Raw genomic sequence first — 25,871 nt, forward strand, 5'->3', positions numbered from 1 at the left:
CCCGAGGAGGCAGTGGGGAAAGGGGGACTCCTGCCTGCTGCCAGCCCGAGGCGGCACCCATGCGGCAAGGCACCCTCCAGGCAAGGCGAGAGCTGCCCCACATGCCGAGGGGTGTAGGACCACCTGGTCACCTGGAGAAGGGAAGGCAGGTGGGAGCATCGCTGCAGTGACATGCAACAGTGCCTGATACCAGTGTGCATCCTCCCTGCACCAGCCTACACAGCCAGCAGCTGCCGAGCATCTTGCTTCCTCCTTCCCAGGCAACATAAACCCACATGGGCCAAACCAGAGCAAGAACATCCCACGGGTGACTCCTGAATTGGCTGGGTCCCGGTGGTCCCACATCCCTCTCATACTTGCATGCAGACGGGCAGGGAAATGCTTGACCACAGACCCAGTGCCAACGCTGACACAGCCAACACCAAAACCATCGCTGATAGCATCCCTAAAGGACACCAGCTGGTGTCGACATGCTCAGAAGAGCCTAGGCACTGTCCCATGGCTCCAGCCTCTGGGATGGACACTCACCTCCGCAAGAGCAGCTTGGGGTGGTTCTTACTTTCCAGGTTCTTCTCAATAAGGTCAGAGAGGAGCTGCTTCAGCACCCCTGTGGCATACTCCATCTCACCCTGCAGCGCTGTCATGATGAGGGAGGCCACATTGCCACGGTCCCGCATGGAGAAGCTCCGCTGAGCCTCCAGAGTGCGGATGAAGGTCAGCAAGAAGTGCTTCTTGTTCAGGAGCTGCCCAAACAGGGTCAAGGACTTCTCCACGTTCGCCTGGACCTGCAAGAACAAAGCAAAGCTGGGAGATGGGCATGAGGGGGAGGGCGATGAGAAGAAGGTGGCTGGACTGCACAAGACCCTGGATCCACATTCATCCCCCAAGAGGAAAGGAAGAAAAGAGTCAAAGAGCACCTGGATTTGCTCTCTCCCTACTACCAAGCTTCCTCTTTGGTGATAAGCCTCAATTCCCTCCAGAAGTATTATTTAGTTTGTAACATCTCAGCGTTAACACTGTCTCAGCACATCGATGTGTATATGTATATGTATATATATACACACACACACTTCCACACAGACTCTCTCCGCACGTGTGCAGGCACATACATGCACTTCCCTCCCATAAACAAACACTTTCTCTCCCAGACACACACACAAATTATAATTTTCAATTTCATTTAACAAGCAGCTCAGTTCCCACCCAAGTCACTGCAACACGTGCTTTGGGTATTGCACAGAAAGCAAATAAAGCCACTACCCTGAGCTCCGACAGCAGCAAACCCACCTGGTTTTCAGGGGCTGGATTTCAGACAGCGAAGCAAATAGCAGAAACCTGGGTCTGTCCTGCTTCAGACAAAGCCTGAAATATTCCCTTTCCTCTTGAGACATTTGAAGGTGTATTTCTGGCCATACTTGGCCATGTAGGACTCAGCAGGGATTGGGCTAGGATGCTTTCATCCCTGCACTGCCATTGTCAGCCCAGCTCTGGTCAGCCCTGACCACGTTTCTTATGAGAAATGAACATTTTTACAACATAAAATTTTCCCATTAGAAAAGATGGCTTCCTTTGAATAAAAGCCTTGCTGTGGTAAAACACCAACTTTAATTTTATACCCACCCCCACCCCTCATCTTCCTGATTGGGAGAATAAGTGAGGAATTTCATTTCATGTCGATATTTGGAGACAAAACAACACTTTTCATTTCAAAACACCAACTCAAAATGAAGAACAGGGTTTTGACACATCAAATCATTTCACTTCAATCAAAACTTTGGATTTGTGCTATTCAGTTCAGCAAAATTCTTCACACTTGTAACTTTCCCATCCAAAATACTCTTTCCCACTGGACAAAAACCCTGTTTCCCACCCAGTCCTTGCCAATTCTGCGATACAAGCCCCTAGGTGCCACTGTCAGGCGAGTGGTGATGCCTGCCCCAGAGCATCCCAGAAGGGCGATGGGGGAGTAGTGACAAACTCTCTCTGCCCGTGTCCTCAGGGTTCCTTTCACAGGCACCATGCCAGCAAGCATGTGGCTCAATTTCCCTTAATGCAGGTCAGAGGATAACGTCCTGCTAGGAACAGAAATGCTTTACATTATGTTTTCCCGGAGTTTCCCCTCCAGACTATGTGGGGACCTTGGTGCAATGATGCTGGTAACTCAGGCAGATGCCCGAGGTTCAGCAGCATCGGCTGCTCCCTATGGGGATGCAGAGACGCCAGTTGATTCCTCAGCACGGGAAGGCCCAAGAGCCAGCTGGAGCGCAGCGGCTCTGCTGGAGACCTACCAGGCCCATCAGTAAACCTGGGGCAGAGGGACATGGGCTGCCTCCCCACCCCTGCGCGCTGCTGGTGTTTTACAGCCAACGCCAGGCAAAGCAGACCACAGGACGAGAGGCTTTCTCCCTTCAGTGGAGCAGCAGGATCTCGATGAGATAGGAAACAGGCCCTGCCCAACAGTGACCATCCCACCAGAACTTTGTCAGGGAGCACAGGAGGACAAGACACCCCCATCACAAGCAGTATGGCAATGCCTGAGCCCCCCACATGCCTGTTGCCTCCCTTGGCCCCTGTGTTTAACTTGCTGATCATTAGCAGAAATAAATGAACAATACTGAATTAAATTTTTAATCAGGCTTAAATTTGCACAAAGCAGCAAACCTCCCCCCCAAAATCTAAAGAGAAAGGGAGCTGGTACGACAGCCTGATGCTCGCTGCGGATTAGCGTGTGCGTGAGCAAATGCCGTTTCCTTCCCGTCACTTGCAATAGCTAATGTTACACTCTGAGTAAAGAGACAAATAAAAGCAAACCTGATTAAATTATATGAAGCTTACACAACTGTAGTTGCTTTATTTAATCTCTTTTGGGGATTTTTTTTTTCCGCTCCTTTAGCTCCTTTAACTCCTTGTTTTCCAGGCCAGGTTGAGTTGGCATGCTTTTTCAAGTGGGATGTTTTGAATTAGGAGCTGGATGCAGTTGAACTCCCACCCAGCCTGCTGTGGCCAATGCAAAATTCCTCTTCTGATACCCTTTTTGATACCCTTTCCACCCCTCTTTAGGGAAAATCCTTAAGAGCAAGAGCAGAGGTGAGAGGAGAGCCAGACATTCACACAGACAGGAAGGGCTGTGCCCCAGGGAGGGCTTCGCTCACGCCTGCTGCAGCTCCGAGCATCCGGAAACCCGAGCTTCAAGGGGAAATCCATGGAAACAGGGTCCCCGCTGCCCTCCGGAGCTGGGACTAGGGACCAAGGAAAAAGAGCAGGCGGAGGGCCAGGGCCCGGCGCTGCAGCCATGCTGGCGTGCAACAGCAGCACGTGCACTTGAAGCTGGTAAGAGCTTGTTGTGTTGTAATTAGTGACCGTGCATCTTGCACCAGGGCCAATTACTTCTCCTAAATACATTATGAAGACCACGTCGACATTAATTACTGTGCTGGGTCAGCAGCAAGGGGAAGCTAAGGTCACCCCCTGCCCCTTTCTCTAATCAAGAGCGGCCCCAGCACCCCAGGAAACAAGAAGCCAATTGCTGTGCAATTGCATGGACTAAATTAAACAGACATGGGGAGGCCAGGAGAGGAGAGGGAACTGGTTTGGGGAGCAGGGAAAGGATGCCAAGGATGGGTTCTGCATGGGGAAAAGGAGCCAAGCCAGCAGGCGATGTCGGACGAGCCTGCTAGAAACGAGCGGCTGGTCAGGCATCAAACAAAGCCAACTGAATAAGGCAAGCGCTGTAGAAAATGACAGCAGCAATGATATTAATATAAATATTGATATTAATGTCAGAGAGTGCAGTAACCATTCAGCAGCCGGTCTGCATTTGTGTCAGCTGCCACGCGGCAAGATGCTCTTTGCCGCACCAGGCCAGGCCAGCACCCGACCAAAGCATCTCTCCAGCTCTACACTTGGGGCACAGGGACTTCTGCAGGGGACTATGCAGTGGCACATCCCCAGCCTGAGACAGTACAGAGACAGACAGACAGAACCACACCTCCATCTCCTTCAGCACGGGGTGGTCTTCTATCCCTGGGAAGAGAACCCGCATGGCGTAGGTGCGGTAATCCAGAAAGGGGATGCCAGCCCCGTCCAGGTCATTGGTCAGCTCGTTAATGTCAGTCTGCAGCTCAGCAAAGGCTAGGGTGGGAAAAGGAGAATTAAGCAACACATCCCACAGTCCAAGCATACAACATCGTCACCCAGCCTCCACTGCATCCCCCAGCACCCCATGGGTGGGCCCCCCCCAGGCATGAATCAGCTCTGCATCCTTCCCCCCAGCAGGCTGTGATCACTGTCTCCATCTCACAGATGGAAAAACTGAGCTGCAGAGGGTGGGGATGACTTCCCCAGAATAAATCAAATGGCAGATTTGGGAACAGGACTGCCAGGTCCCGGGGGGCTCAAATCCCCCCTGCTCAGCACTCACAGCCTCCCAGGGATGCTGGGGGCAGCAGGGAACAGCAAGGCTTGAACAAAGCCAGAGCTTCTGGGGGAAAACGTTAGCCTAAACCACAAGAATGTCCTCATTTCTTTTTGACCTAAATACTACTCAAGAGAAGAGCTTGAACACACCCACCCCAGCACCTCCCGATCGGAGCAGAGGCAGCAGCAACTCCCAGGGGAATGTGATGGGGGGGGGGTCCTGAACCTTTAATTGCACCTACAGGGAAAAGCTGACGGGAGAGGAGTCCTAGAGATGCACCAGGGAAAGGAGTTGAGGGGAGGGGGGGAACCCCTCAGAAAAATCAAATTAACGGCACTTTAAAGGGAGCTGAAAGCCAGGCAGAGAAATGCAGGCTCGTCAGCCTGATGAGAAAAAACAAACGTCAGCTTGAAAGGCGCGCTATCTTATCTGTAACTAGTGGGACTAGAGAAGAGAAAAGGCAGGGAAGAGATTGTGCCTTTTAATTAAAAGCAGATCCTTTTATCTGCCAGCTGCGGAAGACAAGACACCAGCCCCTCCACCAGCTCCCTCCCCTCTCCCTGTCACCAGTGCCATCCGCAGGCATGCGTAGGGATGGGGATTTGGGGGGAGCAAAGGGTTTTTTCCTTCTTTCCCCTTTTTATTATGTTGCTTTCGGTACCTGCTCCATCCGCAGTGCCCGGGCTGGTTGTAGCTGTGGCTGGCAGGGTCAGGGCCTTGGGAGCCAGCTCAGGGGGATAATGGGCAATTAGGTTTTATCAGCAGGATCATACAAGGAATTCTGTCCAATTTCACAGCATCCGTCTGTCACATAATGAGAGACCGACTGCCCGCTCACAGGCAGCCCTCGCTACCCTCCTCGCTCTCTTTTCTCCCATTTGGAGAAACACAGGGGAATTTCTTAACTACAAAAAACCCCAAATCCCACTCAAAATGTGTTTGCTTCCCCTGACAAAGCAGCTTTGCCCATTACCATTCCCTCTGGAAGGCAGTGGGGAAAGAGTGGGAGCACGCTGAGCCTCGGGATGGTACAAGACCCTTCAAGACCCCCACATTAATGGCACCGGGATCCCTCACCCTCTTTGCACTCCAGGGCCACCCGGGACTCCAGGTTGTCCATCTGCAGCTGGAGACGTTTCAGGGTCCGGTCGGCATCCCGGGACTTGCGCTTGTATGCGATGAGGACGATGATGATGATGAGAAGGAGCAGACCGCCCCCGCCGCCAATCCCAATGATGGCGGGCAGGGTGAGCAAGCTGTCCGAGTAGATCTGCAGCGTTCCCGGGGAGAACTCAAACCCTCCGGCCTTGATCTGCACCGTGGTGGGGGAAAAATCGGACCTGGCATCAGGTGGCACGCGCCCAGGGCAGCCCTCCCCACCATACTGGGAACTGAGGGATGACTCCCAGCCTGGGGGAGGAAGGATGAGGAAAAACGCAGGAGCTGGTTTGGAGCAGCGCGGCACGCTTTAATGGGATGCAGGACACACGCTGCCAGCACGTGCGCGCAGAGAGTTTGATGTCTCATTCAGACAACATCACAGTAACAGATGGGATGTGAAGCGAGTTCCCCCAAGGGTGGGGAGCCTGGGGGGGACCATGCTGGGTCCCTTTCAACCTGGCAGGGTCCTGAAGCGTGAGCACCACTGTGCTACAACCCCACAAACAAAGGAGCCTTCCTTATGGTGTGAGCCAGCACCAGGGAGAAGGGGTGGAAACCCCCCCTGCCTTGGCACAGGCTGTGCCCTGGCACCCAGCAGGGAAGGGAGGTTGTTGGCAAGGCCAGCCAGGACCACCCAGGGCACAGGAACGCCTGGCTGAGTGTGCCAGGGAGCGGACGAAGTGTTTGGTCCTACTGAACACATAATTAGGGAGAGCAATGCCTAGGGAGCAGGAAGATGGCTCCTGAGGATGCACTTGCATGTGCACTGACTACCTGGTCCTCATCCGAGGACAATCATGCAGCAGGGCTGGTGCCAGGATAGAGACTGAACCTCCGTGACACATGCAACATGAGAAGCAAAGGCACCAGTGTCAGTATTTACCGTGACTTTGTGCTGGCCGGTGAGGTTGGGGGACTCGCAGAGGAGCTGGGTCTCGGAGACTGTCAGGGTGCAGGGAGTGTCTCCGATTAGCACCGTGTAGTTCAGGCGGGAGTTACCAGCAGCTGGTGGGAGGAGGTTCCTGCCCTTTGAGGGAACAAAGAATGAGATTGTCAGTTCTCATGCAAGGGGGAACGGTTTAAAAAAAAAAACAACATAAAGCAAACTCCTGCTCTTGCAGTGCAGGACTTGGCCCTAGGAGAGACAAAAAGCCACCTCCACAGAGGCACATGTCCCTACCACTCTGCCCCAAGGTGCACACTGCCTTACCTTGAGGATGAGGGGAGAGCTGGGCTTCAGCTCCAGCATCCCTGTGGGGCTGAGCGGCTCAAAGACAGGGTCTGGGTAGTAGACAAAGTTGGTGGTGTTGATGATCAGCAGGGCCTGGACGTTATCCATGACGAAGCCAATCTCATCCGGGCGGTCACCAACCTCTGGAGGGCTCCGCACGGGGTTGTCAATGGAGGGTGCATAGCACACCATGGTGGTGTCGTTGTAGACGGTGCAATTCTGCAGGAGACACGGACAGAGGTCAGACCAGCTCCCAACAGGGAGGTCAGGATCAGACCACATAAGTATCTCCTGCAAGCAACGGCTCTGGAAACAGGGTTTAGACTTGGGATCTCCTGTCCTGTGCTGTTACATCAACATCCTGCCCCCGGGCAGAGAAAGACTCCTGTCTGCACTGGATGTGCGAGGGGTGGCAGGTGGGAGCTCGCTGGGGACGGGCTCTTTCTGTCACTACCCTGCAGACATCCCACAAACCTCCCATCAGTTTTGCAAGCTCAGATCTCAACCCTCTCCTGGCAGCACCCAGCCAGAGGCTCGGCAGGGAGATCAGTGCCTCTCTTTGGGTGGCAGCCCCTGGACCTCAGCCCTTCCACACCACAACACCTGATGGGCAAGAGATGTGCTTTCTGCCCTGCGTTGCAGAGGGATGGCATCCCTCCTCCTTGTGCTCTGCCCCCAACCCCAGCCAGCACCACTTACATTCTCCCTTTCAGAGCTGCAATACTTGGCCCGGATCCTGGGCTCTTTGATGGTGGCCAGGTTGGTGCCAGTCACTGTCAGCAGTGTCCCACCACTAGAGACATGGAGACAATGGGTTAGGAAAGGCAGTGTGGCACTGGGTCCCCACTTCTGGGATGGAAGCACCCATCCTCACCAGCCAGATGCCCATCCGCCCCAGCCTGTGTGAACCGCAACTCCCCGGGGACCTCTTATCCCACCCAGATGTCACCACGACTGGCAGGATCTGGCATGCACCACTGCCAAATCATCTCAGCTGACCCAGAGGCCAACTAGAGATACAAAACCTGCTACTTAACACTAACATCCCACCCTGTGTCAGGGTTTGGGATCTGAAGGCAGTTCCCAAGCTAAAAGAGACCAGGCATTCACAATGGGAAAGCATCCTAAGAAGGAGAAGGTCCTCTCTGCCACCCCTTTCTCCACCATGCAGGCAGTGGGTGGCAGGGCAGGCTGAGCCCTGCCAGGTTTTCTCCACAGCTTGGTGTTAAAAGCCCTGCGGTCCCTGGAGAGCTTGGCCATGCCCCTGGGGAGCTCACTCTTCATCAACACCCTGGGGAAGGTTTCCCTTGGCACTAGCTCTTAATGGATTCCTTCGCCTCCTCTCCAGCCAATTCAAACCTTTTAGAAAAAATATGTAAACATTTCAAAAAATCCCCCGATGGGAAATATTTTAATTTTATTTGCCGCCGCCAAATGTCAAGCTGAAATTAAGCAGATCCAAATCGCTCTCTGCTCTTGCCCCCTGCCAGGCTGAGCACTGCAGGCCAGGAGTTAGCAGGCCCCTGGTGCCAAGCCATTGCTCACACTCTTCTCACCACATCTCTGCAGCACAGCCTGGCGGCTATCGCAGCAGCACTGAGATGTACCCATCAGGAGGGTGGGATCTGTATTGAAAACATCCCCCCATGCGTCCCACAAGCTCCCTGTGGGCACCCCACAATTCACCTGTTGATGCTCCACTCAGGATCGATCTTCTGGATGGTGGGGTCCTCTGTGTAGTTGTACTTCACCTCCGGGTTGCTCAGCTCTGCCCGGTTGATGTTGATGAGGATGGGAGAGCCGCCGGGGGTGTGCCCAGGGGGGGTCCTGCACCGGATCTCACGGGCGCTTCTCCTGGGGCAGAAATGCACAACCCGTCAGTGCCTGGGCAGGAGGGAGGTGAGGTCAGCCGGGGGTGGCAGCTACTGCCTGTGAGGCCCCTGCCCCAGCCCCTCTCCCCTTCTGAAACTGGCGGGGCGGGGCAAAGAGAGAAAGGAGAAAAAAAAAGAAAAAAAACACCCAAGAAATGAAACAAAAGGCAGCCAGGAAAGGCTGAGCAGCTCCTGAGCGTTCCCATCGCACGGCTGCTGCAAACAGCAGCGATTAGGGCTGATAACCAGTAATTACCGCAGGAAAATATTTAAAGAGCCGCTCCATTATCATCCCTAATCTAAAAATTATCCACTTCATGCCTCAGGGCTTTGTGCTTTTAGAGAAAAATCTGCTCTTCCTGCAGCCTCTGACACACAGAGGTTTCAGTGGGAGACACCTCTGGCCACCCGTGGGGTTTAGCTCCTGGGGTCCCTCCTGGCTCGCCAGCACGGGCTCATGGCCGCTGCTCTATCTGGGGGTCCCACTGCCTCCGGAGGTGCCCGTCACCTGTCCTCCACCACCCTCTATGCCCCTCACCATGAAAAGGCACAGGGTCGTCCCCCAATGGTCACAGAGACGTTGCTGCCGGCATTGAGGTGACTGCCTTCGATGGCGATCCAGGTGCCGCCAGACAGAGGACCCCGGGCTGGGACCACGCGGGAGAAAGTGGGTGTCTGTCAAAGGAAAAGAGCATCCCTGGTGTCAGACGGGCTGGAAACAGAAAGCTGTGTCCCCAAGCAGCTCCGACAGGGACACAGAGGAGAGGGACATGTGGGACAGTGGCAGGGCACAGTGCTGAGGGCTGGCGGTATCAGCAGGACCGTGGGGAGGCAGAGCAATGGCAGCCTTGGAGAAATTCAACCAGCATGACCCAATGTCTGCCCAGACCATCCCTGCCTGTCCCTTGGGGAAATGATGGCAAATTTTCCAACTTGCCCAGAAAATCACCCAAAACCACCCAGCATCACCTCCCTCCCACGGTGCCAGGCCTGTCCCCCAGCACGGGGCTTACCACGAAGGTGAAGCTCTTGGGGGATGTGGCCCGGTAGCTGGGCAAGCAGTCACGGATGCACACTTCTACCCGCGCCTCATGGACCTTGGTCAGGCTGGCATCTCCGATTTCACACACGATCCTAAGGGGTGCGGGGAAGGAGCCCTCAGTGTCCTGTCGCCAAGACACTCCCTGTGCCATGGTGGCAACAGACTGGCTTCAGGAAGGGACAGATCTGACACCAAGCAAAGGTCCCAGGTGCCAGCAGGTTCATGGGAAACCAAGGCGGTGGCTGTTGGCACTGCCAGGTCTGTGGGCAGCTTCCCGAAAGCTTTAGGGCTCCTCCCAGAGCAACCACAACCAGCAGCTACTTCTCTCCCAGTTCAGCCCAGTCAGCTCCATGTCCTCTGCAGCTGCAGGTGAGCAGCATTTGACCACCAGCACCCCTGCTGCCAACCCACCAAGGTGATATGGAGCACACCCACCCCTCACTGGGCACTTACTGCTCAGCGCTGATGTACTCGCTCTCGATGGGGATGCACACCACCTTGCCAACTCGAACACCCCAGCGAACGTCGTCAAACTTCAGGCCCAAGTTCTCGCCGGTGATGGTCAGACGGGTCCCTCCTTGCCTGGGGCCAGTCTCAGGGGACAGCTAGGAGAGAGCATGACCTGTCAGCCAAGGGAACAGAGCCACAGGAACATCTCATTTGGGCAGGCTGCAGCCCGGGCAGCTGCAGGATGTGTTTCTGCCCTACAAGCAGCAAGGAGCAGATAGGTGATGATAAACGCCAGTACATCTGTAAGGACCCCACAGAGCAGGAAAGACCTCCTGAATGACAGCACATTCACAAATTCCCCCAGGAACAAGCCAGGAGATGCCAGATGTGTCCAAGCAGGGGGCTGGGATTTGGACACCCTGCTGGAGATGAAGCCACCTCACAGGCAACAAGGACACGGATGGGAAGGAGACAGGGCAGTGCCAGCCACAGCTCCAGCTAAGCCAGCAAGGAAGCAGGGGATCTGCCTGGCTTTTGGCCAGGTCCCACATACCCAGGGATGAGGTCCCCATGTCCAAGATGTCTTCAAAGGAGAAAGCATCTCCACCAGGTCCCTGCACATTGCAAGCAGCAGGGGAAAAGGGTTTCTCTCCACTGGAAAACCCTGTGCCGAGGCTGGCTGGGGAGGGAGGGGACCTCACCCCGGCGCTGTGCCTCATTTACCGGGATGATGCCCAATAAAGCGGGCAGGTGTGGCCTGACAGACGGTGGTGGGATGAGGGATGAACGGAGGCGCGAGCCCACCGCTGCCTCCAACCAAGCAATTACAGGCAGTTTTACATCAGCGCTCGCCAGCCCCGGGGCCCAGCGCCCACCTGCAGCACTAACCAGGATGAATAGCAGGGCTGTGCGCCCCAGCTGGGACCGGGGATGGGGCTGGGTCCTTGGTGACACCAAGACGGAGCAGGGGAAAAGGCAGCTGCAGGCAGCAGGCGAGGGAGAGAGCAATTTATGCTGGGTCGGTCCCAGAGAAAGCTGTGTCCTGACGCAGGAAAAGGGACAGTTTTGTTGCAGGTGATGCCCTCCTCTGCTTGCGCTCCTGTGGCACTGGCAGAGAACTCCTTTAGCACCAGGACAGGCTCACACTATGGCCATGCTCACGCCGTGACCACATGTGAGCTCTTTGCATTCCTGGCAAATCCAGGCGGCTGCAACCCTGGGGCCTGAGCCAGCTGGAGCCTCCTCCTCCTCCTCCTCCTTTTCCTCTCACTGCCCACAGCCCCAGTCCCGATGGACCACATGGAGCTGGAGGCTGTTTCTGCACAGCCCCGCTGCAGCCATTGCCTCTGGGGTTAACCGCTGTCCTCCGGGTTCGCACCTGACTGATCACCTCCAGAGCACTCAAATGGGGGCAGCTGGTCCCCCCTGCACACAGGCAGCTTGCGGCACATGTCCCAGGACAGTATCAGAGCTGGGACTGGAGCCTGGGGCCCTGGCTCCTGCTGAGATAGCCACAGCTCACAACTTACACAGCAACAAAACCCTCCGGGACTGTGGGGAACCACTGTTTGCCCAAACCCAGCTCAGCCTCTGCCCAAGTCCGGGATCAGAGTTCATTATGGCAGCTGCAGCCAGCATCAGGTTGGGTCTTCCCTTTAAATCGAGCTCCACTGGGACAGCTGGCAAGAAGCAGCTGTTTGTTTGGTGTTTCCAAACGAGTGTTAAAAGCTGCTCCGGCATGTTCGATTCCTCCTCCTCCACGACAAAGCTGACAAAGGCCACGCGTTCAGGGAGAAATGAGCACCGGAATGAAATTACATCGTTGGCCGCCCAGCACGGGGAGGTCACAGCTGAACAAGGTGCACGGGAGGAGGGAGCTGACAAGGAGAGTGGGGGCTACTCAAGCCTCCCCTTTCCCCCATCCACCTCTGAACCCCTGGCCCCAACAAACACCACTGCTTTTCTGCTAATTGGTTTCACAGGGTCCTTTTACATCAACAAGCAAATGGCTCCGGTGGGCGCAAGTGGTGGGCTCGCTCCTAGCTTCGGTAGCCGCAGCAAGGCCAGGAGGTGCCAAGGCCGAGGTGTTCCCCCTTCCCACGGGAAAGGGTATTGCTCTGAGGGTCATAGCCAGTACTGGGCAGGACCCTGCAGAGGTTTGGAGGGGGCTTGTCCACACCACCGAGCAAAGGGTGATTCTGCTCTCCGAGGATGAAGAATCACGGTCAGGTCATCTCCCAGCCCAGCCCCACCACCCATGAAGACACCTGCACCATGGTGGGCTGGGCAGGAAGGAGGCTCCAGCTCCTCCTGAAATCACTGTAGGAGACTCTTTTCCCCCACCACCCCATGCTGCCCTCTCTGCACCAGGCTGCCCTCTGTACCATTTCCAAGCCTTTCCACAGCCCGGGGTGTGGGATGGGGTTGTGGGCAGCAGACAACAGGCAGGCTGCCAGGGGAGCATCACACCCAACAGCTACACACATCCACACTGACCACCAGCTCCCAGGGCACTAATGCAGAGTGGCACCAAGGTCAAGCCCACCTGCTAGCAGATCTGTTTCTGCTGCACCTGGAATTACTGCAAAATTTCATAAAGATTCAGGGCGGAAGAACTGCTGCTAAGGCTGGACACCATTAGCTGCTGGGAAGCTGCTGTGAGCGGTGTGTGGGCACAGCCTGCAGCAAGGCCACCCTGGGTATGACTCAGCCACTCCCACCATGCCCAGGGGTCCAGCTTTGGGAAGTTCAGCCTGAGCATGGTGGGAAGCCATTGGGTTCAGGGAGCCCTGCAGCCCTGCACACAACAGTGGATCTCCTTGTAGGGATACACACTCTGGGGCTCAACTCTGCTCCCCCAGGAACGGATTCCTTCTCCTGCCAGCACTCCACCAGCCCCAGGCAACTCTCTGCAGGCAGTACTTCTCACAGGCAGGGATGTGCCTGGTGGGGGGGCACCCCCCTCTCCCCGCATGGCTGCCACCCAGCACACTGCAGCACGGTACCCTGTGAGCGGCAGCAGGGGAAAAGGCACGACTCTCATTTCCAGCTTCCATCAGATAAGACACTGAAACCCAAACAGATTAGATCCTGCGCTAAGACTCCAGTAATTAACACCAGCCACATGTAAACAGAAGGTATCCAGCAGAAATACCCACCAGTCCCTCCTAGTGCACTTGGAGCCTGGCTCGACAGGCATGTGAACATTAATACACACAATCTTATTAAGCGAAGGTCATAAAAGCTGTCAGGGAAGGGGGACGATGATGAACTACTGGCCCCGGTGAGCACGGAAACATGAGGAGGAGCAACCTGGAGCCGCAGCTTTCCTGGGATCCTCCAGTCATGTGCAGGAGTGGGGGGAATCTCAAGAGATGGGCCAGAAAGCCCAGTGCATGTGGGTGGTGGATTCTAGCCTTAGAAATGAAAGTGGCAACAAGAGATCCTCAGTCCTAAAGACCAAGTAGATTTGGCTGCTGTGAGGTGTCACTGGAGAGCCTCATCCCCACCTCCATCTCCATCCCCATCCCCACCTTCCACCTCCCATCCCAGTCCCCTTGGCACCGGGCATCACCACCCATCCCCACGTACCTTGGTGATCTTGGGGTCAGTGCAGCGGCTGTTACCGCTGCTGGCGTGCATCCAGCTGCTTTCGTAGGCCAGGCAGTGCTGCCGCAGCGAGCAGCGTCTTTCCACCACGCACCAGCCACACTCGAAGCGCGGGTCGGCCTTGAGGCACAGACCGCAGCTCTCCCGCAGGGCTGAGCACTTGTACAGGTGGGCTGCAATGGGAGGAGGAGTGTGGGGGTCAGCATGGCACCCCCAGCCTGCGGGCACAGCGTTTTGGAGAGAAGGGCACCTGCTTTCGCCCCCTCCCACTGCATGCATGCCAACAGCTCTCGGGAAGACAAAACCCCATGGGCAGGAGGCACAAGCACCCCGGACTCAATGCCAAGGCAGAGCTTCGGGCTCTCTCCCAAAGCTTCTTGGAGAAAAGCCTCTTGTTTAGAAACCCGTCTGATTGATGGAACTGGAGCATCGCTCCCTCCCCCAAGGCACTGGTGCAAACTGCAGTCAGGACAGAGGCAAGGGGTGGGCTGGAGGCTGGAGTGGGCACTGGGCTGCTTTCCCACCCCTGTCCCATCCCTCACTCACCCTGGATGTTCTGGGGGTTGTCGATGACAAAGTTCCCATTCCAGACCACGGACAAGTTGACCGGCAGGTCGCTGATGTCATTCCCTTCATAGAAGTACTGCAGGAGGGACAGAAGAAGACAGAGCCCATTAATTGGCGAGGTAAAACACTCCAGTGAGGGGCACGGAGAGGTGTATGACCCCACTACATGGATGTCTCCCATCAACCCAGAGGAGAGGGATGGAGGTCTGGTTCGGACTCGCTGGCTAGTAACAGACAGGTCTAACCACCACTGCTCAAAGCATCGGACACAGCACGTGTAAACCAGTAGGCTGGTCTGGCAAAAAAAGATAAATAAGCAAAATACAGTGTTTCTAAATAGACCCAAAACCCATTAACCCAGAGGTCTGAAGCTGCTGCTGCTGCTGGGAGATGAGGAAACAGATGGTGTCTCTGCGGCACACACATACCTCTCCCTGTCAGGCACCCGAGCCCTCCCCCATGTCCTCCCCACTCCAGAGACACTCAGTCAGATGTTAGGGATCACGTTTGGGATCACACTTGTCAATAGGAGGACACGCTGGGCACATCGCAGGTGTGGATTCGATAGAGCTGCCCCCGACACCTGGTGGGAGGATGTCCCCCACGGTCCCCTCCAGCCCCATCGCCCATAACACAATAACATAAAGCTGCAGTCACACAGCCATGGGTGGGGCAGAGCCAAGCACCAGCCTGGTGCTACACCAGCCCTCAGGAAGATCTGAGGAGAGCATCCCTCCCCTCCACACACCACCTCCGCACCACACCCCCAGCTGCCTCGCTCCCAGCCCCGCACCATGCTTGGCTGTCAGCTGTACCCCACTCCAGGACTGGCACCACCACCCTGAACCCCAAGCTCCCATGTAGGGAGATGACACCAGGGGTCCTGCCCCCCAGCTCCAGTGGACCCCAAACTCAGGCCCCAGCCCCCACTGCTGTCTGGATGTACCCACCTCTGTTGCTCCTTCCAGCTCAGCCAGTGCCTCCTCTCCACCCTCTCCCCTGCCTCGACACCCAAGCCTCAGTCTCAGCAGCCCCATCAATATTCCCCGCACAGCCGCTGCATGCAGGCAGAGAGGTTTAATCGATACGGAGGCAGGAAGGCAGTCGGAACCATCCCTGACAGCTAATGACCTCCTTCAGCAAGAGATTCCCCGCTCCTCGCCCAAGAAAATGACAGGCGTGTCAGGAGAGATTAAATGAATGATTCATGGGTTGCTGGAGTTTGTTAGGGAGCAGCGGACATGCCAGCAGTGGCTCACCCGGCCGCGGGCTGGCTGCAGCACTGCCACCACCTCCAGCCAGCCCAAACGTCACCTTTCGCAGCCCCAATGCTGTACCAAGAGGAGGTGGCCTCAGCATCTCCTCCAGCACTGCCCCATCTACTGCCCCACAGAGCACATTTGTCCGCTGTCAGCACCAGGGACCACTTCAGCGAGTCTGCTCTGCTCAGCCCCCTCCACAGGAGGCAGGGACACGGCCCACCTAAGAAGCCAGCATGCCCAGGTGGCTGTGGGAGCAAGAGACGCTTGGGTGCTCGCTTCACTGTCAAAGCCAGTCCCTTCCGTGCTAAGTCTCTCCCAACAGGCAGCACCACCAGCCACAGTCCAGCATCAGACATAGCACAAAAATAGGGCATATGCCCGATGTGAGACACGGCTACAGCAACGCACCCCTCCCTCAACCCCACAAGGTGCAAATTAGAGGCTAAGCCTGGTCCTTGGTACACCTCCAAAGCTTTTGGCTAATGGTCCTATGTGCAGGGGCCACCCCACCCAAACACAGCGTGGAAGACCCCAAAACACAGCCCTCCCTGGGGAGGAAGACTGCTGATGATCAACCATATGCAGCAGTTGTAAGGCAGAAGACATCCAACTGCAGACTCAATCCTTTCTTGAGCACCCTGCAGCTCCACCACCATCTCCCCTCTACAGAAGAGCCCCATCAGCCCCCACCATGCAGCCTCTCAGACACAGCACCTCTCACAGTGTTGGCGCAGAGGACCTTCAGCCACATCTCCACAAAGCATCATCTACAACCAGAGCCTCTTAGCAACATTCCCATCACCAGGACTGGGAAGATGGAGCCAGAACCAGGCTGGGAGTCTGTTCACCTTCCCCTATCCTATCCCCACCCAAGGACATTCCTAACAGGACCATGATGAGGAGCCAGCCAGACCCACAGCAGTGAGCAGAGACCATGCCTGGCAACGGGAGGGAGCACGTGCTGGGGAGGGCGGTGGCGGCGCTGGAGCAGAATTTAGCTGTGACGAGCCACGTGGCAGCGTAAGTGAAATTGGCATTTTCAATTTGTACTCTGACATGTCTCATTTGGGGCCCTGGCATCTCGGGAAGGCATCCAGCCTGCAGCTGTCCAAAACACTTATTTGCATCTCTCTGCCCCGGCTGCTTTTGGAAATTAGTTCTTCTGGGAGGTGGGCTGCAGGAAGAAGAATAGGGGGAGAGGGAGGGAGAGCATTAACTCTTCATGCACCAGCCCCGAGACAGGACAATTGCAGAAGACATGATGTCCCTCTGGGAAAGGACACTGTGCTGAGGATGCAGAATTTGCCATGGCATGGAGCTGGAGTAGATGGTGGGGAGCAGCCAGGAGCATAGGACTGTGCGCAGGGAAGCGGAGGCAGGAGGAGGAGTCGTTGCCCCGGCTGGCGTTTGTGGCACGGGATCACCAAAGGAATGTGGATTATCAATGAAAATGTCCTCGGCATCTGCGTGTCCATCAGCAGCCTCTCACCTGCACTGCAGAAACTGCAATGGATCTATGGCTTGGATGACATTTCTGGTCCTTCTAGGATGCCAGAGCTGGAGTCACGGCTCAGCTGCCTGCAGGCAGGAGCTGTGGCCTCCAGAGGCTCAGGACTCAGCCTCCTGGGACACTGAGATCTGTCAGATCCCTCTCTAATTTCTTAAGCACCTCCTATTTTGAAGGTGCCCTCTCCACCCACAGGCACAGCCACAGCAGGGGAGGTGGAGGTAGCAGCATCCAGGCTGCAGTAGCTGAGCAAAGCAGCGGCCACTTTCCAGTCCTGAAGGCCCCACAACCAGTGGGGATCAGGCAAGGGGGCCACTTAGCAATCTGTCCATCCCATGGGATCCAGACAAGAGCCCACGGACACCCAGCGGGTCCCTCGCTGGCTCCTCCCTGCTTCTAGCTAAAACAGTGCTAAGCATCCATTAAACACTTAACTGTTATTAACTTTCCGGCTAATCAATCACTGTGGCTGGCAGCGATCTGGGATGAGCCACAGGAAAGGAGGCCAGGGAGGGTGTGAGCATCTACCCAGGCAGTCCTGCTATCAGACCGCCTTTCACTCTACAAAGGCGCCCAGGACCCCCTGCCTGTGCCAAAGGATGATGTGGCACGGCAGCTGCCACGAAGCTGCATTGTGGGAAAGGGACATTTGCTCTGAGAGCAAAAAATCACAGGCACAGCCCTGACAGCAAACCAATGGCACCCAAAAGAGAAGCATTCTCACACAGTACGGTACATAGAATGGGATGGGAGAAAAGATGTCACTGAGTGACTCAGCAACAGAGATGTGAGCTGCTTGGCTCCTTACCTAACCTCGCCAGCCCTTCCATCTCTCTCTGGAAGAGCCTACAAGACGAGCGTGGAAGGGCTGATGGAGGATGCACCAGCTCCGCTGACCTGGATATGGGTATTCCCAGTAAGGCCTTCTTCTGCAGAGATGTGGTTCAGGCAAGAGGACTCCTCACTAAGCCTTTCTCAAGGCTCTCCACCCAAAACTTAGCTCAGTCATCTTCCCAAGTAACAGCTGACAACCTCATGTGCTTCTCGTGTCTCCAATTCTCACACCTGCACTGTCTCCATGCAGGGGATGCCCACCAGCCCAGCACACTGCAAGGGCTGTGGGTGCCACCTCCCCTGAAGGTCTCACATTTGGTTCTAGCGAGCCCACTGTTCACCCACCAGCTAGCAGCGATGGGCACTGAGAGCCGCCCAGCTCCCCTTGGGTTGAGGGATTCAGCAGCCTGAGAAGGTGCCTCCAGGGAGCTGCACTCCCACGGGACAAAGCTGCAGCTAGTGAGGGGGCACCCCAAATCTGATCACACTGAGATGCACTTCGGCATGCTTCTGCAAGTGCCACACCAACTAGACAAGGTGCTAGCCCTTCCCAGCCCAGACGAGGCAGGGCGGCCCCACAGCCATCACACCCCATGCCACAGGGCATCCACCCCATTCTGGCCACAACTGGCACAACCCAGCCCCGAGGAAGGCAGCAGAGAGGCTGCTCCTCTGCCCTCTGTGAGCAAACCCACACATCCAAATTTCCCTTGCAACCCCCCTCCCTCCCACATGCACCATCCCCCTGGGCTGCATTTCTGGAGGAGCGCTTGGGCTGCAGCTGTGTCCTATTTTTCTGTAGTTGATGACCTCAACTCCTTCCCCGCACTACGGGGACGGCAGTAATGTACATCGCGTCTCGCCAGGGCTCAACTGCAATTCATCATTATTTTATCTGCTGGAATTTAATTGGATCCTATCAAACTCTCCTGATACTCCCTTTTCACTTTAAACACTGCTGCAGGAAAGATAAATGTAGGCACCACTAGGACGGAGAGCATGGCTTTGTTGGCAAACGGTGCTGGGGTTGTGGGCTCCAATCCTGTTTCCCTCTCCATGGCTGGTTAATTAGAGATACATATACTGGAGGTGTGCGGCGCTCAGAACAGGGCATGTGTGTATGATTTATGTTCCTCTATAAATACACCCTAGGCCTAGCAAAATACTGTCATCCACACAACAGCACAACTTGACAGTAACGCTTGGCCTCTGATTCTGAATCTCCTTTTGCTCTTTTCACATAAATCTCCTCCTTTCCTCCCCCATCACACACCAGTTTTTTTGCCTGGATTCCTCCTGCCCAAAATTCAGCAGGGTGTGAGAACCCAAGACCCTGGGAATATGTAAGAGCAACACCTGGGCTCCACTGCAATAAAAAAATACCCAGAAAACGTAAATCTACCAGGTCTTGCCTGCCTTCCCAGCATCCACACCTGGGGCTGGGCACCTTGGCCTCAGAATCCATGCTGGGTACCACTCACACGCCCACCCTACCAGCCCAGCTTGCTCTGCACCCACATCACTTTGTCACGGCAATACCCTCTCCTGGGTGAACATCCTGACCTGCGCCTGGCCAGAGGGAAAGGGTGGGCAAGGTGGGCTACCCATGCTAGGGGGATCAGCGAGGAAGGAGCCAAAAGGGAGCCAGGGAGGTGAGACAGCTGCTCCTCGCCATGCAGGGCTCTGGGTAAAAAGAAAGGGAAATAATTGAGGCGTGAGGCTTAATTTAAAGTGCTGAGATGACAAACTCAAAATGCTTATGGAAAGGAGATCAGGGGTTCTTCCTATTTTTACATTTAAAGGGAAAGAGCACCTCTGGGGCTACTTCAGCCTTAAAAGGAACATTGCGGGGTGAAAAAGCCAAACCCTTGGCAGCGAGAAACACCTGTAGCCATTTTGCAAAGGGCAGGACTAAGTCAGATGAAGTCCAGTGTTATAAACAGTAGTGCAGAGTCGGAACTGTGGTACCTTCCAACAGCAAAACTGTTTATTTCTTGTAGCAATCAGAAGGATGAGCCCTATTGAGGGATGGTAGATGGGAAAGAAGGGGCAAAGGCAGGGATGCTTGGGAAATGAAACTCAGTGGCATTACCTGCACACATTAAGACAGGTGACCATTTCTCCATCCTCTGCTGCAAGAAGTACGCCTGGAAATTTCTGCCTCCAGAAGATGAAAAGTAACCAATTAACAAAAAAATAGTTTACTGGCAAGGAATTTAATTTTCTTAGTTAGGCTTGTTTTTCCTTTTTGCTCCTTTACAATGCATGTGTAAAATTTTTAGGGTTGCTTTCCTTTTGAAGAGCAGAGAGAGACGAAAGTGAAGAGGCAGAAAAGGGTTTTTTCTGCTTGGTTTTTGCCCTGGGCTGTGTGGTCCCATCTCCCTTGAGTTTGCTGAAGATCTACTGGGTGTCTCAAGTTATGTTTATAGTCGACACTCAAACCTTAATGAATGGACTGTGAATATTTAACCAAGATGTCCCTTCTTCAAAGTGTTAATGAGTCATTGGAGTTTGACAAGCACTAGAACTAAACAAAAGACAAAGAGTTTTAAGTGGGCTTGACTTATTATCCCTCTCATTCACCTACCATTCAGGAAAGCATCCCTAATTCCACAGAGTAATTAACCTCTTGTTTAGATCCCATTGAACTCCTGGAAACAAAGAGTGCTTAAATGCCTTCCCGAGGAGAGGACATCCATTCCTCACTTGCTGGCTAGGAGGATGCCATCCTTTCCCTATTTCTCCACTCCCCAGTGTCCTCCACACCAGGCAAGACCCAAAACCCTAATCCAAAGGATGAATCACAATAGAAGAACCCAGTGGCTCATGGGTGGGTGACTGCATGGGAGCCTGAAGTACTATCAAGCACCCGGACAGACTGCAAAAAAAGACAGGGAGGAGACAAGCACCACAGAAGTGTGAATCTGAATCCCCCACACCATAAAGCAGCCTGGCTAAATGCCCTCAAACTTTAAAGCAGGCAAGCAGACCCTGAAAGCAAGACAGCTTGTTTCAAGCCAAAACTCTCTTCTTCTGTCTGTGAAGTCACCTTGTGCCAGAAAGCCACGTCTCCTGCCTGAGACAGCAGCCCCACGGAACTGCTGCTGCCCGCTCCCGTGCCCACGCAGCCCACAACGCCTCCCATGCGCTCTCCGGCCGATTTGCTTTGTTTTCAGGGCACCCCTGGCAACTTTCAGGTGAAATGTCCACCACTGTCAGCCCAGGAGAAGGTGTCGCTCACCTCAGCACTGTGTGGGGACCATAGGGCGGGCAGGCACACCTCAAGCTGTCCTATCGCTTTGGAGAAGAGCTGCAGAGGTTGTGCAGCTCGTGACACCAGTGCTGGCAGCCACGGCACCCCTTGGGAAACACAGGCAGTGGTTTTTGCTTCTGCCTCTCCCTCCTGCCTTGCAAATTGAACCTTACTGGGGAGAAATGAGTCCAAATGATTCAGAACCCCTCTCCGAGCCCCACCTCCGTTAGGTAAAGGCTGTGCTCTGGCGCAGGCACCTCTCCCCCAACACCCTGCAAGAGCCATCAGGCTGCTGCTGCCAGCACCATGCAGCTACAGCGCTTCTCTATAGGGAGCATCCTGCAGCACACACCATCCCAAACTGCTTTTGAATGAACTAAGCCAAACCGCATGCTAAAGAATTGGGCAAGTGGGAGCTGCCAGCTCTGCCAGCTGCATGCAGAGGAGACCTGGCAGGAGGCTAGGCTGGCTGAGGGGCTTTGGCCAGACGGGGCTCACAAGATGTCCCTGCAAAGCTGGGGACCACCAATTCACCATCAGGGACGGCCTGCAAGCCAACATCTGCTTCCCCACAGACTTCCCATGCCCTCGGCAGATGCGGTTTCAGCTCCTGGGTGTTGACGCAGGTCTGCACCAGTCAGGGTCCATACAGAGTCCTCTGGGCTCTCTCTTTGAGACAAAGAGGCTATGTTTCTTCCATACTCTGCAACAGGGCAAAGGTTCCTCCAGCTCATTTCCAGCCACAGGCGCTCCAGCAGTGGGGCCAGGCATGGACACATTGCAGAACAGCCCTCAGACGACCAAGCAGGTACTTGATGTAACCGGCCTTCTGCCAGGACAAGAGTGGCTCAGCTGACCCCCATGAAACCTCCCACGTGGCTGTAATGGAGACAGAGCAGCCAAGCTTGGCTACCAGCAGCAACAAGACAGCAGTGAAGAGATCCTCACCACTGCGATGTGTCTTTGCACACACATTCATCACTTTCCCCTCGAAGCATTAACACCAAGCTGTGCAGGCAATGGGCAAGACTAAGTCTGGGGGCAGATCTGCATGACGAAGACCTGGTGAGGGTCACAATCAGCACCAGGGACCAGCAGCCAAGGCAGGTCCATTGGGCAGCGCTCCACCTGGCTTCTTTTATTCCCCGAACTCAGCAGCAAGAGCACAAACCTCTGTTTAAGCTGCCTCACTAATGGCTTCTTGCAGCACAGCCTTGGAGACATCGCTCTGGTCCTGCTGCTCCCTGGAGCTTGCACTTTGTGCCGCTGCCTGCATTCACCTCCAGGCCAAGCACAGACCCACCAACAACGTTTCCAGCTGGCAGCTCAGGACAGGGAACGCTTCTGCTCCTCGCAAACTGCGTGTCTCTGAGAAAGAGCCCCAGCAGCACGGCATCCCCCCGGCACTGCCACTCAGGGCAGGAAGCAGCGACTCGGGATGCTCCTCCTGCCCAAAGGCTCCACAGCCCCAGGAGCGCAGGAGGAGGGAGGGAGCCATGGCTCATCTTCAATGGCCTACAAATGTCACTCGTGCCACCAAAGGGAGCAGGGATCGGCGCTGGTGTTAGGCTACAAATGAGCTTTCACAGCGTGAGTGATGGAAAACAAATTTTAAAAGGATTAAATGGGAGGAAGAAGGGAGGGGCTGGCTCCATGCGGGTGAGGGCAGGTCGGTGCAGAGCCCAGTGGGCAGCCGAGGAGCTGAGCAACACCAGCTCCCGAGGGGGCTATTAACACCCTGGGTGGGTTCACTCGTGGGCTTGGTGCTCCCTGCATAGGATTGCTGCACAGCAAGGAACACACACACAGCTCACAGAGGGGCTGCAAAACACCCTCTTACTTAGGGATAAAGCAACCAGAGAGGGCAGAGCAGGCAGAGCTGGAGGAAAGAGCTGAAGTGACAGAGCTGCAGGGAGCAAGGACAGAGAGGCAGAGCGCAATGCACCAGCAGAGCCAGGAACGAGGGTAGGCAGGAGGAGGAGGCAGCTGCCAGTTGGAGCTGGGGATGGACGGGGACGAACAGGGGCTGCAGGGAAAGAGGGGAAGTGCTCACAGGGCCGAAAGGCACAGCTGCACGTGTAGAAGCGTGTGCTCAGCAGGACAGAGAAGGTGTTAGCTTGATCCTGCCCGTAAAGTGGGATGGCGTAAAGTGGGATGGCGTAGTGTCAGGGGGGAGCAAGAGCAGGCAGAAAGAAGGGGGAGGCAAGGCTCCGGCACATCCGGGCCAGCTGGCTTTGTCCCAGGCAACTTTCTTCAGCTTTCCAAAGCGAATTTCCTTGGAAGTGCTCCTAAAGCCTGGCGGCTCCGCTGGGGCAGCTCTGGTGTTGATACTATCCAGAACGACCCCGAGTAGCAGCCTCCCTGTGCACCTGGGGGAAGCTGGGGGGTAGCCCACCTCACACCTCAAGCCCCATTACCTGCCCGTGGGAGAGCAAACCCGACCATGCAATGAGCCGGGAAGGTCCTGGGGCAGGGCAGGAACAAGAAGCCTGGCAAATGAAGCCCAAGCCGAGGCGAGCCACACACTCACCGAGGTGTTCTGGCACTGGATGCTGGTGCTGTTGAAGCGCAGGGCGGTGACACGGGTGGTGCTGCCGGGGATGTGGAAGATGCACTCGTAGTTGCGCTGGCCAGACTGCGGCTGGGGCAGGTTCTTGGCTGTCAGGGTGATGGGTTTCACCACACCCACGGGGATGTAGATCTGGGTGGAGGGCAGGATCTGGGGGCAGTCCTGCAAGGGGAACAAGGAGCAGCTGATAAGTGCAGAATACCACGAAGCCTCCCCCAGCACCCCTGCAAACCCCCCTTGGCTGGCAGGCCGGGCAACGCGATACAAAAATACCACCCTGAGCACACACTTGAGTAGATCCTTACGCACAGCCAACCCCCAACCGGCATCTCACAGCCGCTCTGGCAAAAGGCCTGAAGACAGAAAAGGAGATCACAGAGGAATCTGGTAGCAGGGCAGTGGGGTGTTTTCCAGAGCTCAGGTTGATCCAAGCAGGAGGTGGGGAGAGGATTCAGCTATGGGACCTGCGACCTGGCACTGTGACAGCAGCACACGTTTGGGTGAAATGACTGGTAATGAGATGGGCTTTAATGACATCGTTGCAGTCGGTAGGCTTCAGAGTTAACACCCACAAGGCTGTGCGTTGTCAGGTTATGCTATAAGCCTTCCTGTTTCCCTTACAGGCTCCATCCCCCTTCCATCACAAGTGGACAGAAAAGCCTTTTCCCTTTGACACTGCAACATGCTTCTGCAGCGTTGCAGAGAACCTGCTCTGCAGCGAATTTTGCTGCTGCTGCTTCTATCCGTGGCCAGCGCAAAGCAGTGTCTCCCCAACCAGCCCAGCTGCAGGCTACCAGAAGAGAGCACCTCCAGCCAGAGGATGCTGGTGAGCCCAAGTGAGGGAGGAAGGCAAGGGCACAGGACTCACCACCACCCGGCCAGACCCCCATGGGAAGGAACTGTCGGGAGGGCAAAGCACTCAACTTTTAATAGCCGTGGGCTCCCAGCTGCTCCGTGGGAGCCAGTGAGCCTTGTGTGCAAAGCACAGGGGAGCAGGAGGGAGCAAAAATAAATGAGCTCAGGCAGCAAAACAGCTCCGCAGCCCTGGTGGGTGCCACTTCGGCAACAACAGCCTGATGCAATCCCACGCCAGCTCTGCTGAGCCGGGCGGAGGTCTCGCACCTATGGCAGCAGCTCTTGGAAGTATCAGCTTGAAATAACATCAGGGGGGAATAATGTGTGCTGAAACAAGCTGCTCCAAAAACAGAAACGGCAGCAGCAGTACCAGGGGTGGACACAGTCGCCCCGGTGCTCTCCCAAGGCTGCCGATGGCCACAGCGTGGCTGCGGGGGCAGCTCTCACCCCAAGGCCACCAGCAGCCACACGTGGCCGACGCTGCCCAGCTGCCTCTTGCAGCCCCGCAGCCAGCCAGGCCGGACCCTGCACAGCATTCTGCTTCATCTCAGCTGGTAGGATCAATCTAACTTTCAAACAATGCAGAGAAATAAAAAAGACATTGTTTCATTTAGCAAATACTGACAGAAAAACCCAACTTGCCTTACTCTTTAAGTTTCCTTTTCTTCGCAAGCCTGTATTCCCTAAAAGCACAATTTTTAAGGGAAGAAACTTTATCCCCAAAACATGCTAAACAAAATCAAAGCAGAGAGGAAGAACAGTGCCAGCCCCAACCTGGAGATGGTGGCAGATCTGGGGCAGTCTGGGAACCCTCAGCGCTGCTCTGCCACCTCCCTGCTCCGTATCACGGCTGCCCCTCTGCAAACGGGGGCTTCAGTTGCTCCCCCTTTCAGAATCGCCTCAAGCCTCGCAGCAAGGAGACCCCGCATGCCCACTGCCACTTATAATGAGTGGCCCCCAACGCTGCAAGGCATTTGCTTCCCTTTGGCTCCTGGCTCAGAAGTGCCGATGGAGGGAAAAGTCCCTGCCTGCTTGATTCCCCTCTGCATGGCAGGGCTACCCCACGGGTGGCTCATGCCTTCCCCTCAGTGAAGACTAGCTCCTGGCTTGCCCTCCAACACCTGCATCTCTTCGGTTTTCTGCAATTACTGCTGCCAGTCTGGCCAGGGTGGTGGGTAAGTCCATGCCTCTCCGGCTGGGCTTACCACAGATGCTCGCAAAACCAGTGCCCGGGGAGCACAGC

General features: G+C 55.5%; 1 protein-coding gene across 2 annotated transcripts in view; it reads right to left on the reverse strand.

The window, feature by feature from the left end:
* PLXNA1 (plexin A1) overlaps nucleotides 1–25,871 on the reverse strand; it is a 105,040-nt gene that overhangs the window by 22,232 nt on the left and 56,937 nt on the right. For both annotated transcript variants that reach the window (XM_086470401.1, XM_086470400.1), the window contains exons 9-21: nucleotides 23,735–23,935; nucleotides 14,328–14,424; nucleotides 13,764–13,954; nucleotides 10,176–10,327; nucleotides 9,694–9,814; nucleotides 9,219–9,355; nucleotides 8,496–8,663; nucleotides 7,509–7,602; nucleotides 6,789–7,028; nucleotides 6,462–6,605; nucleotides 5,495–5,729; nucleotides 3,989–4,131; nucleotides 529–785 (exon numbers count right to left, since the gene is read on the reverse strand). In XM_086470401.1, coding sequence (XP_086326527.1) covers nucleotides 529–785; nucleotides 3,989–4,131; nucleotides 5,495–5,729; nucleotides 6,462–6,605; nucleotides 6,789–7,028; nucleotides 7,509–7,602; nucleotides 8,496–8,663; nucleotides 9,219–9,355; nucleotides 9,694–9,814; nucleotides 10,176–10,327; nucleotides 13,764–13,954; nucleotides 14,328–14,424; nucleotides 23,735–23,935 — 2,180 coding nt within the window. The remainder of the gene's footprint in view (nucleotides 1–528; nucleotides 786–3,988; nucleotides 4,132–5,494; nucleotides 5,730–6,461; nucleotides 6,606–6,788; nucleotides 7,029–7,508; nucleotides 7,603–8,495; nucleotides 8,664–9,218; nucleotides 9,356–9,693; nucleotides 9,815–10,175; nucleotides 10,328–13,763; nucleotides 13,955–14,327; nucleotides 14,425–23,734; nucleotides 23,936–25,871) is intronic.

This window comes from Leptosomus discolor, chromosome 9 (genome assembly GCF_034619465.1).
Source record: "Leptosomus discolor isolate bLepDis1 chromosome 9, bLepDis1.hap2, whole genome shotgun sequence".
In the NCBI taxonomy this organism is placed as follows: domain Eukaryota; kingdom Metazoa; phylum Chordata; class Aves; order Leptosomiformes; family Leptosomidae; genus Leptosomus; species Leptosomus discolor.